Genomic DNA, 12,914 nt, shown 5'->3' with positions numbered 1-12,914 from the left:
TAATATAAGTCACTTGTAAAGCATGATATCAATTTCTAGTACTTATCTCTTTATTTGTTTAACTAGCATTGATGTACTCAACTAAATAAAATTATGTATGAATCAAATGATTTAGCAATAATTAAGAGATTATTATGATTTTTATAGTTTTGAGTTGGTGTGTGATGTTTGCAGGATATATGAACATTTAAATGATTAAAAATCTTTTGAATATATATTATATTGTATTTATCTAGGACTAATAAAAATTTAAGGGTTAACTGCACGGATGATCACTTATATTTGTGTTTTGTCTAATTTTGGTAATTGATTTAAAAAAATATAAGATATTATCACTTTCGTTTTTATTTAATTAAGATATGATCACTTTCATTTTTATTTAATTAAAACGTGGTCATCACGGATTAACTGATTTTAACAATTAACAGAATATGTAATGTGATAGTTGGTATAATCACATATTTGATCCCTTTTATTTATATATTCTTTCAATTTAGTCCTACTTTTAAAGAAATTTTAACATAAAATATATAGCTTTAAATGAAAATAAAAATACTTTTTTAAATTAAGTTAATAATAAAATATATTTAATAATTTAATATAAAAATATTTTAAGTTACATCATGTTATCTATTTTAGACCAAATATTTATAAATTTAAGTAGTTTCTTAATTGATAAAAGTTTGAATTTTTTGCTTTAATTTACTTTTCTTTGTTTTCTTTATATCAATTTCCCCTTCTGTAAATAGACGAAGGATGGGTGTAGTTGAATTTTAATTTATCGCGATGACCTGCCTCTCACTTTTTGTTTTATTTTTCTGTTTTTTTTATTATCTAAAAGCAAAAGTTAAAGCAAAAAATGAAAGATCATGGTCTACTGTATCTTGCGACATCAAATAGCTCTGAAATTTCAATTTTAATTATGATAGCTTAACCTGGAATTGGACATTTGATTCTCCAAAATAAATCCCATTGGGCCACATTTCTCTTTAGCCAATCATAAAGCAAAGCTAAATAATACTATATTGATTTTTATCATGTCCTATTATAATATTTACGGGTATTATCTTTTATTTTATTATCATGGACTGTACAACAAAAAGTACACGCATTAATTCATTATGCTAAAGTTTTGATATGGCACATAAGGTTGATATTTAAAACTACCCAAAGGCCAAAAGGGAGAAAGATGCAGGCGAGAAAAGACAACTTTGGGGTTGATTTTATTTTTCTTTTAATATTCTCAAATTAATATCATCAATGCTACCTCTTAATTATTGTGGATAAGTATATTTATGTTATAAATATAATTCTTCCAACTTAAAATTTTTAAGAAATTATTTTTATTATTGAGTTAGACTAATAAGTTTTATTGATTAAATTAATTGTAATTAAGATGCTAAATCATGGTTTAACTCATCCATTTTCTAAATTTAAACAGAAAAGTAGGGCCAGCAAAAGAAGCAGTGCAGTGATAGGTGAGCAGAGACCAGACAGGATTGTCTTCTTTATCAGGGAGTGAAAAAATCTATTGCTCGTACTTCCTCTAATGCCTGCTATTGCTTCAACAATTAAAGCCACCACTGTACATTGTTTTTTGCCTTCAATTTTTACCCACCATTGCTCTATTAATGTGCTCCACCTGCATTTTGCTTACTTAACTTGGGCCTAGCATGTTCCAATTCATTATTTAAAATAAAAACTTATTGTTCATAATGTCATTACCGAAATAATAATTATAATATATGTAGATTCTTGCCTCAAGGTGTAATCTTTAAATAATAAACTAATGTTAAAAAATAATAAATATTGTCGGCTACTATAGAAAAAATTGAATTAAATTTCCTAAAGTTACACGTATTTTGGTTTTGATACTTGAAAAAAATAGATGATTAATGGAAAGGCTTACGTCCAAATCTCTGCAAGTATTTAAGTTGGAAAAGAGCCGGGAATGGGTGAGGTTTTTGTTTAAAACTGATGGGCATTTAGGGTATCCAACAGGGATCAGGCTTCGTAAGTAGAACTACAGCGACTAGCATCTTGTAATGTGTTCTTGGGGTCTTTAAAAGGAAAAGAGGAATACAAAAGAGGGAATGAAAGAAGGAGCGTAGGGTAAAGCAAAAGAAGAGGTCTTTCTCATACACAGATCCCAATGGAATGCAGGAAGGATGCCCAGCATTAGCTTGCTGGATCACTTTCTTTCTTTTTTGTTTAGTTTAAAGGGACTTGCTTTGTTCCTCTTTAGAAATGTTCAGTGAGAGATTAAAAAGAAACATAGAGAGAGAGTCTCATGCATATAGAATAGATTCAGTAGCAGGAGCTTTGGATTTGTTTTAGATGAGTTCTTAGATTTGGTCCATTTACTTCTGCAGCTACGAAACAAAATTTCCCAGTTTTCTTTATTTCTTTGGCTCTCTTTTCTTTCTTTTTAAAAATAGAGAGAAGCAAGGCAATGTCTTTTTTTTTTCTATGATAATGTTATTTGTTTGTCAATGATTGAGAAGCCCTTGCAGTAGAAACTCACCAACTTTCCTAGAATCATTGCTGGGTTTTGAAAACAGCAGCATAGTAAGAAAATGAAGTCCATGAGTAAAGATGATCACAATAACAACACAAACTGGTTAGGTTTCTCTCTCTCTCCAAACATGAAAATGGAGGTTAGCAATCAAGAAGCCCATCACTATACACAGTCTGCATCAGCTTCAGTTGCTGCTGGTGGTGGTGTTGGAGTCACCACAGCAGTTCCATCAATCTTTTTCCAGTCTGCTTCTCATCTTAATTTTGGACTTTATTATGGAGTTGAAGGAGAAAACGGTGGCTTGTATTCTCATTTCCCTTTCATGCCACTCAAGTCTGATGGGTCTCTTTGTTTGATGGAAGCTCTTGACAGGTCACAACAACCACAAGGTAATTAGGCTCTAGAGATTGCTTGTTTATCATTTTTGGGTTTTGGTTTACGTATTTTTCTTAAATTTCTCTTTCCTTTTCTGTCTTTGACTTTTGGTGTGAAGCAATAGTTCCATCTTCAACTCCAAAACTGGAGGATTTCTTTGGGGGTGCAACCATGGGGACACATCACTATGAAAGCAGTGGCAGAGAAACTATGGCTTTAAGTTTGGACAGTATGTATTACCATCAAAATCCAGGTCAAGAGCACAACAACCAGGATTGCTTAGATCGCCTACAACAGTCGTCCAGGCAGCTGCACCACCAACAGCAGCCTGAGGCTTCCCAACAGTACCAATATTACTCGGGATATAGGAACCAAGAAATGTTACTTGGAGAGGAAGCTAAAGAAACCCATGTTACAGATTGCAATCTCCAGGCTCCAACAATGGCGGATGATGGTGCACCGGGAATGAAGCTCTGGGTTTCGAGGAACTACTCCACAGAGAATGCCATGCATCAAAAGATGATGGGTTGCATGGGTGATAATGGGGCTGAATCTGGCTCTATCGGTGCCATAGCATATGGGGATTTACAGTCTTTGAGCTTGTCCATGAGCCCTGGCTCACAATCAAGCTGTATTACTGGTTCACACCAAATCTCACCTTCTGCAACTGACTATGCAGCCTCCATGGAAACCAAGAAAAGAGGGCCTGAGAAGGTAGATCTGAAGCAAATCGTCCATAGAAAATCCATTGATACTTTTGGTCAAAGAACCTCTCAATATAGAGGCGTCACAAGGTTAGTGTTTGTCTTTTTAATCCTAATATTCTTCTGTCTTCAATCAATCTTTACACTTTAACTAAAAAAAGCTTCCTTTTTTTTTCAGTAACCAAAGTTTTTTTTTTACTCTGAAAAAAGCTTCAATTTATTTATGTTCTTAGTTTTTGTTGTGTTTTTGTCACTCAGACATAGATGGACTGGAAGATATGAAGCCCATCTCTGGGACAACAGTTGCAAGAAGGAAGGGCAGAGCAGGAAAGGAAGACAAGGTTAGATATTCCTGCAATATCATCTATTTTCATTATTTATTTAGTTTTTTTGTTCTTGACCTGATTCTATTTTTTGTTCTTTTTGGACTGGGGTTTTGATTATAATGAAATGATGATATTCACAGTTTATTTAGGTAAGCTCTTCTGACATTATTAATAATTATCAAAGTATATTACGTTTGAACTTTGAATCTGTCATGTGCTGAATAGAAAGTGATTCCAAAATCATAATGTTTAGGGGGTTATGACATGGAAGAGAAAGCTGCAAGAGCATATGATCTAGCTGCACTCAAGTATTGGGGACCCTCCACTCACATCAACTTCCCCGTAATTTATCTAATTCTTACATTTTCAAATCTAATGCTTCCTTTCTTTGGAACTTTTTCAGTTTTCTTTTTATGGTACTGAAATGGAAATTATGGTGTTTTTTTGGGGCAGTTGGAGAATTACCAAAAAGAACTTGAAGAAATGAAGAGCATGACAAGACAGGAGTACGTTGCTCACTTGAGAAGGTACGTTCTTTGCCTCATTGTAGTGCATGGATCACTAGTTGATGTTTTTTTATCAAATTTTCATAATTAAACTATACAGGAAAAGCAGTGGATTCTCAAGGGGAGCTTCAATGTACAGAGGAGTCACAAGGTCTTGTAGTCAAACTACAATTATATGATACTTCAACTGTAAAAATCCATCATTTCAGCTCTTTTTTCTCATAGTTCATATATAATTTAAGCAGACATCATCAACACGGAAGATGGCAAGCTCGTATAGGAAGAGTTGCAGGGAACAAAGATCTTTATCTTGGAACATTTAGTGAGTATTCTTTGGGTATTTTAATCAATCATATGTGTGTTTTTTATTGACTTATGAAAGGCCAATCTTTAGCTATTTCGGCTTCTTTTAAGCCACTAGTCATGCTTCCACAAGTGATGTGATCTTTTTTCCAAAAAGAAAAATACAACAAAAAAAGCCGAGTGAAAAAGAAACAACAGTTTCCTTAAGGCTGTCTGTCCACAAACATGCACAAAAAGGAATGTGAATGATAATTTACGTTGTTTAACTTCAGGCACCCAAGAGGAAGCAGCCGAGGCTTATGACATAGCTGCCATCAAGTTCCGTGGGGTGAACGCTGTGACTAACTTTGACATCACAAGGTACGATGTCGAAAGAATCATGGCTAGCAATACCCTTCTCGCAGGAGAACTCGCACGGCGAAACAAAGATATCGGACCCGGTAACGAGACTGTCGATCACAACCTTTTAACTGATGGCACCATTGGTGAAACCAATAATATATCGCCGAAGAACAATGGAGGTCAACCGAACTGGAAAATGGTCCAGCAACTTGAGATGAAACAGCCGAAGGAGATCGAGAACTACAAGGCTCAGGCTTTCTCATTGGCACCAGAAACCATGATCGGGGTTGACACAATCAGTTCAAACCACAGAGAGGTGGATGAATTGAGCAAGATGGGGACTCGCTTGTCGAATGCTTCTTCATTGGTGACTAGTTTGAGTAGCTCAAGAGAAGGTAGCCCCGATAGAAGCAATTTACCAATGGCGTTCCCCATGCCTCCTCCAGCATCCAAGTTGTTCTCCAGTTCAACAAACACTGTGAATTCTTGGATTCCTTCAGCTCAGCTGAGGCCTGCAATTTCCATGCCACAGATGCCTGTTTTTGCTGCCTGGACAGATGCATAGATTCGACGTTTTTTTTCTTTTTCGCATGGAATTAAAAATATCAGGAAAAAAGGCTTGTGTTTTATCTTTTATTCTGAAATTTTCGTTTTGAGGTGTCAATGGAGTGGATCTACTTGAGACCTGCTATGAAGAAATTAAACTCGTCCTTTTGAACATCTCGTATGAAGATCTTGAATATAAAAAAAATGGCAGAGAAGCTCTAAAAGACAATATGATTGAAGTCTATGCAATGATATTGTCAATATTCATAATTGGATTCGCCTTTTGATTGGTCCTCTTAAAGTACAGAAGCAGCTCAGAATGTTTCCCAGTAATGCAAAAGCTGTTCTTCAAACCCTGGGGCCTTTGACCACAATATCTCTGTTCTCAAACACCCTTTCATGCCCTCCATATCCGTAACACCATCATTACCGTCTCAGCTTTCTCCAAAGGTGAAAGCAAAATAAAAGGGACATTCCTTCACATAATTCAAAGAAACCAAAGAAAAAGAAAGGGGGCCCAAGGGTAATGGATGTATTCCATCTCGTATGAGATATGAGTGTGCTTTTATAGTTTCATTGACTCTTCAATGACCAGTCAATTAGGTTTGATTGATCGATCATCATTTGTTTTTCACTCGTTTGGGTAATCATTATTTCTTCCCTTTCATGGCTTCATGCACATATGCGGACTCGGTGCTTTCATACCAAAGATTGCAACATGATGGCCAAGTTTGACAGATAATTGAGCAACAAACAGCTGTTGCTAGATATTAGGAGCAGTTGATCGTGGATGTGTTGATACTTTTTATGGATATGTGCTGGCCTTGTTTTTCTGGTGTCTAGTTTAATTGATGTAGTGGATTCTGCCGCCTTCATATAATCTGCAGTGATGTCTATTAAAAAAAAATCAAGTTGACAGCAAGAAACATGGAGGTTAAAAGAAAAAGGAATAGTTGAAAACACTTGATCATGTTGTTCTTCCTTCCCTTTAGATGAGATTAGGACTAGATCTTGTATTTGTAAGAAAAAATGAATTCTTCAATTATTATTCAGTTCTTAAACTATAATTTTTTATACTAAAATAAAAAATTAAATATTTTTATATGAAAATCACTTTTCATTTTTATCTAAGTTTATTCGGTTAATTTATTATACTCATGAATTAATCACTTATATATAGATTTAGATTTATTTAATTTTATTATTAAACTTGTATATTTTATAGATTTCATTTACTAATAGCTGATTGAGTAGCATATATTTATATTTCTAACATGAAAATGTCAAGCTATCAAGGGATATGAAATTTTAAAGATGGTAACAAATGAACAATCCAAACGGGGCACCCCAATTTTGACACATAAAACACCTTTTCCCCTTTGTTAGACAAGAAATAGGTCGGTCGAACAATAATTTGACAAATATGCCATGGTATTAGCTGCTTCAAACAATAATGTCGTGATTTCTTTACAGATATTCAGACAATTTTTAATACAGTTTCTTTATTTAGACAACCATGTCTTTTTAAATTCCTAGCGAAATAAACAAGTGTCAACACCTTAAATGAAAATAAAGCCTTAAATGAAAAGGTGTTGTGTAGTTTGAGTTGTAATATTTATTCATAATTTTTAATCAATTGTAATATACATTCATTTTGCAGTTATAACTGTTCGAATTTAAATCCTCTAAGAACAACATTGTCTTCTACTATTGAAAATATTTGATGAGTTAAAAAAAATTATTATTGATTTTAGAACTTCATAGGCATTTATTCTTTCATAGGGAAAGAGAGAAGGATTTTTTTTTTCAAAGTTGGATGTGCATGTTACTTACTGTGGAAATTAAAACAGACCCATCTTCCAGATTGATCGATATAAGTAAAAGGCATAACCCGACCAAAGTCCAATTAAGAAAAGGAGAGGCAAAGGGTGTTGATTTTGAAAGCTTGTCATGGATATGAACATAAACACGAGTTGTCTGCTGCCCCGACAATGTGTTGGGGGCTCGTTGAATCAAGGTTGGGCTTTCCCCACGGGGTGAAGTTGACACCAATATTAATTGGCTCACACCAAACCACACACCTTGCAAACAATGTATTGTCCCAAGTAGGAAAAGATAATTTGAAAGAGTAATATAGGAGGTCAATGGAAGTGGTATGTCACATCCAAGTGTTCCTCTCAAATAAATTCACCATACATTTATTTGCCCTGGTAAGTAGCTACAAAGTTTAAAGTTTGAAGGTGACAAGAGTTTGGTTTTGCTATGGGAGAAGATATTTTATGTTGGGCTGTTTGTTGAGGAGATCAAAATTAAGGGTTTGAAGACCCGGGGAAATAAATTATGAATGGGTCACTAGGGATCTTTCACTTTCATTTGGTCAGTAGAAAAACCCTTTTTAAGAGTGCAACAATTGAACCTTCCAACACTTCACTTGGGACCATTGAAGCCCAACAAAATCCCTCACCTTAAAATCTATTCAAACCCAAAATTCCTCTACTTTTAAGAAAAACTGTACACACATTAATGGTTTAACCACGCGTGTGTATAATAGCAATACACAAAGGAAATAAATGGTGTAGCCCTAAGCTCTACTAAGAGTACAATAAATGGTGTCTACACGACATGAAAAGGTTTAAAGAAATGGCCCCATATGGATCCCTCCAATAAACTATTATCAGTCAATGAAAAAAAGGACTATTGGTTGCCAAAATCATACTTTACCCTCAAAAATAGAATGCGCTTTGTGGTTTAACTTGAAACGATGCCAGGAAATCCCTTTAATATCTTCAGGCAGCTGTTGCCTCATTTGCAAATTGCACAACACAAAAATTTTAGCAAAGAAAGTTTATTTATTTTACACTGAATTGAGCTTTTTGCGGCAACCAAGGAGACTATACTTTTGGCTGAGAGCTAACGAGTAGCAAATCAATCAAACCATTTTTAAATGTTATCAAAATTGCCACATGTTTATCTCATATGTCCCAAACATGCGTTGCGGTCTTCGCCAATTAGGCTTTTGCCTAAGCGACAATTTGGACTCGATCTTAAAGCTTATTCTATTAAAGAAACTCAATGAAATAAATAATAATTAAACTTTTGTGTTATATAAATACATATATGTTATAGGGTAAACTATAACATTGGCCACTTAACTATTTAATTATTTTACTTTTGTCATCGATCTTTTAATTTTGTCAATCATATCATTTAACTATTTAATTGTATTCAATCAAGTCACTTACCGTTAATATCTAAACGGAAATACCGACGTGACAATTAATAAAATATGTATAATGATATAATTAGTCCTCAATAATAGTATCACCATCTGATTGGAAGTTAAATGAAATAACAAATCAAGGCAAAACAACAAATTAGTTGGGGGAATCAAAACTGTGAGCTTGGTAAGGTTATGCGCAAGCCTTACCACCGAGCCGAACTCAATATTTGTGTTAAAGTACACAATACTTTATATGTTCCTTTAATGCCAAAAAAAAATGTCCATGTCTGAATTGAACATAGGTTACATGAAAAACTTAAATGAACTAAACTACTCGAACAAATCTTACATTTAAGTAATTAATGAGTAAATTTTGTATATATATTAGATACTGGTTTATACAATATTAAAATAAAAATTAAATTTAAAATTTATATATTTTAAAATAAATTTAATATTTTTTCATATTTATAATTCAAGGATTATATATAATTTTAAATTAAATGTTTTTAATTTAATTAATGATTTTCTTTTTTATTAAAAATAAAATGTGGATCGTTTATATGATAATTAGTCTTTTTATAAGATTGTGTAGTTTAAAATGTGTAATTTAAGTTATATATCATAATTAAAATTGATTTAAATTACACATTTTGAACTACATAATTTAATAAAAATTTATTAAATATAAGTGATTCATACGTTTTTATTTTTTAATAAAAAATAAAATCATTAATTATTAAAAATATTTTATTTAAAATTATATATAATCTTTGAATTATAAATATGAAAATGAAAATATTTTTAAAAATATATAAATCTTAAATTTAATTTTTATTTTAATATTTTATAAATCAATGCTTAATATATATAGAAAATCTACCCTTCAATAACTCAAATGTGAGCCTTATTCTAGTAGTTTAGTTTTCTTAAGTTTATTACATAGCCTAGTAGTTATTTTCTTTATAGCAATAACTAAAATATAAATGATTGTGTAAAAAGTAGGGATGTAAAAACATATAATTGTGAAAGCTTCAGTCAGATCCTATCATGTCAGGTAAAATCATATACATGTCGTATTCGGTCATTTTGATGGTTGGACTCGGATCATGTCGGGTTCAGGTCAAACCAGTTTGGATCATTTTCAGGTTGATTTGACATCAGATTCAGTTCGGGTTAATTTGAATTCAGATCGATGTCAATTCAGGTCAAAATGGTTCAAGTTCAGAATAGTTAAACACCAGGTTAATTCATGTTCAGATGGACTTCAGTCAGATCTCATTCAGATCAGGTCACATCATTGACAGATAAAATTCAGTTCGGATCTTTACCAGATATGGATTGACTTCAGGTCAGGTCATTTTTTTATTTTTGGATTAATTATTTTTGTTTTTCATGGACGTTGAATTGTAATTTGTAATTTGTAATTGTATATTATTTAGAGTAATTTACTAAAAATATAAATAATTATGGATCAATTTTGATAAAAATATAATTTTAAGGATAAAATTGAACCAATATGAAATTACAAGTAAAAATTTAAATAAATTAAAACATTGATGAGTGACAAAATTGAAATAATTTTAAAATGTGAGGTTGAAATTAATATAAAATGTACTAAATTTTACTCATTTAAAAAGTTATGGGTCAATTACAAAAATATAAATAAGTAATAAGTATGGGCCAATTTCATATGCAAATATAGTTTTAAGGACTAAATTGAATAAATATGAAATTACAAATACAAATTTAAATAAAATAAACAACACAAATGGATCAAATCGAAATAATTGTAAAATGTGAAGAAAATATGTAAAATGGACTAAATTGCATTCATTTCAAAAGTTGAGAAAAATTGAAATAATTATAATAAATTAATATATATACACTATATAATAATATAAACTATATAATTTATACATAATATATATATAATTTATACCTAGTATATATAATTTATAATTATAACTAGTATATATATAAATATAAACTATATAGTTTATATATAGTTCTATTTATAGTTTATAATATATATAGTTTATATATAAACTATATAGTTTATATATATATATATATATACTATGTATAATTATAAATTATATATACTATGTATAAATTGTATAGTTTATTAATATAAACTATATATAAACTAAATAAATTATATAGTTTACATATGAACTATATATATAAACTAATAAACTATATAAATTATATATGAACTATATATAAACTATAAAATTTATATTTATATACTATATATAATTATAAATTATATATACTATGTATAAATTATATAGTTTATTAATATAAACTATATATAAACCATATATACTATATGTAAACTATATATACTATATAGTTTACATATGAACTATATATATAAACTATACTTTATATATAAATTATATATTATAGTTTAAATTTATATATATATATATATATATATATATATATATATATATAAGTATAAAGTATATATGTGTAGGACTAAATTAAATAAATATAAAATTTCAAGCTAAAATTAAAAGAAATTAAAATCAGATAAAAGATTAAATTGAAGTAATTTAAACTTAAGAGACAAGACTACTGTCTCCATAGAAGCGGGGGCCTAGAAGCCCGAATTAAAATGTAATATAAATATCATTTTTTTACTTATTTTCAATTTCAATTTTCTCATTTTCTGAATTCTCTCTCCCTTTCTCCCTCTCTCAATTATTTCTCTCGAAAAAAGCCTCTCCCCTCTCTAGAAAAACATTTTTTTTCCATATTTCAAAAAAAAAAGAAGAAGATCAAACCCCTAAAATTCATTCGTGTTCTTCATTTGTTCTTCCAAAAAAAGTATGTCCGATCCAAAAAAACAAAAACTTTCATTCTTTTTGTATTTTTTTGATCAAAACACAAATTCCTTCATCGGTTCTTCATTATTATTATTTAATCCAAAATAATATAAAAAATCGTTCCTTTCATATTTTTTAAATCTAACCTAGAAAATAAGCATTGTCCATTCGGAAAACAATCTCTAGAATCCTCCACCTTCTCGACTCCCCATCTTCGAAAAATAATCAAAAATCGTTATTTTCTTATTTTTAGATCTAACCCATAAAATAAGCATTGTTCATCCGAGAAAAAAAATTCTCTAGAATCCTCCACCTTCTAGACTCCTCATCTTCTTGATTCCTCATCTTCTATAGTTCCATTCTTCATAAACCCATAAAGAAATAATTGTTCATCCAAAAAATTTTCTAACTTTTTACCTACAGTTCGTGATTACTCATCTTCTTGACTCCTCGTCTTCTATTCTTGACTACTTTCATTTTTTTCAATCGAATCCTTTTATTTTTAGGGTTTAATGAATTGTTATTCGTATGAGATAAATTTCTCAGGTAAAAAGACATGGATTTTTTTTGCTTTTTATTTTTTGTTTTTTACGGTTCTATCAAATAAATAACAATCTTTTTTCTCATGCAAGAGACCTACAAAGAAATCAAAATGATCAACCATCACAAGGAGGTAGAAAACCACAATGTTTTATTTTTTTATTTGGTTTTTGTTTTCTGTTTTTATATGTGTTACAACTTTTTATTTTTATATTCTATTTTATATTTGTTTTTATATTATTTATTATTTGTTCTTTTATTTATTTTTGTTTTCTATTTTTTAGTAGTATGTTTTGTTTTCTGTCATATGTTTTACGTTATTTATTATTTGTTTTGTATTATTCATTTGTAATTATGAGTTGTTATGTTAAAATGTAATTTCGGGTTGTTATGGGATCCAATTCAAGGTGTTTGTGCTGCGAGTCAGTTTGGTTTAACTTGATTGGCATATTGTTTCAATTGATTTAATTGGATATTTCAATCTTATTAAAAAATTAGAAAACATAAATTAATAAATGATTATTAGTTTTTTATTTGAAGAGGATTTCAATGATCAACACTCTGTAGCAGTTGATGACATTATTTCCTCTAAGAGGAATGTAACATCCTCAATATCGGGTTAGTGACTAAATTGATAAATTTCAGAATTTCTTGGTCAAAGTAGATTAATTGAAAAGCTCAGGGACAAATTGTAAAT

The 12,914-nt window shown here is 30.5% G+C and overlaps 1 protein-coding gene across 1 annotated transcript; it reads left to right on the top strand.

Annotated features, from left to right (window-relative positions):
* The first annotated feature begins 2,054 nt into the window (after nucleotides 1-2,054).
* Nucleotides 2,055-5,738, top strand: LOC120130488 (AP2-like ethylene-responsive transcription factor ANT). The gene is made up of 9 exons (XM_039147724.1): nucleotides 2,055-2,907; nucleotides 3,012-3,687; nucleotides 3,856-3,938; nucleotides 4,064-4,072; nucleotides 4,177-4,265; nucleotides 4,377-4,450; nucleotides 4,530-4,580; nucleotides 4,675-4,751; nucleotides 5,005-5,738. Exons 1-9 carry the CDS (start codon nucleotides 2,577-2,579, stop codon nucleotides 5,637-5,639), a joined length of 2,025 nt encoding a protein of 674 aa, XP_039003655.1. The 5' UTR covers nucleotides 2,055-2,576; the 3' UTR covers nucleotides 5,640-5,738.
* Nucleotides 5,739-12,914: the final 7,176 nt, after the last annotated feature.

Source organism: Hibiscus syriacus, unplaced genomic scaffold, assembly GCF_006381635.1.
Source record: "Hibiscus syriacus cultivar Baekdansim isolate YM2019G1 unplaced genomic scaffold, ASM638163v2 tig00110548_pilon, whole genome shotgun sequence".
Classification (NCBI taxonomy): Eukaryota; Viridiplantae; Streptophyta; class Magnoliopsida; order Malvales; family Malvaceae; genus Hibiscus; species Hibiscus syriacus.
The sequence above is the reverse complement of the archived record's forward strand: the minus strand, read 5'-3'. Positions and strand labels throughout refer to the sequence as shown.

What these genes read in the sequence shown, in the direction of transcription:
- LOC120130488 (XM_039147724.1), top strand. Translation starts at nt 2,577, where the DNA reads ATGAAGTCCATGAGTAAAGATGATCACAATAACAACACAAACTGGTTA. An exon ending in CAGGTCACAACAACCACAAG is followed by an intron (nt 2,908 to 3,011) that starts GTAATTAGGCTC and finishes TTTGGTGTGAAG; the next exon opens with CAATAGTTCCATCTTCAACT. An exon ending in TCTTTATCTTGGAACATTTA is followed by an intron (nt 4,752 to 5,004) that starts GTGAGTATTCTT and finishes GTTTAACTTCAG; the next exon opens with GCACCCAAGAGGAAGCAGCC.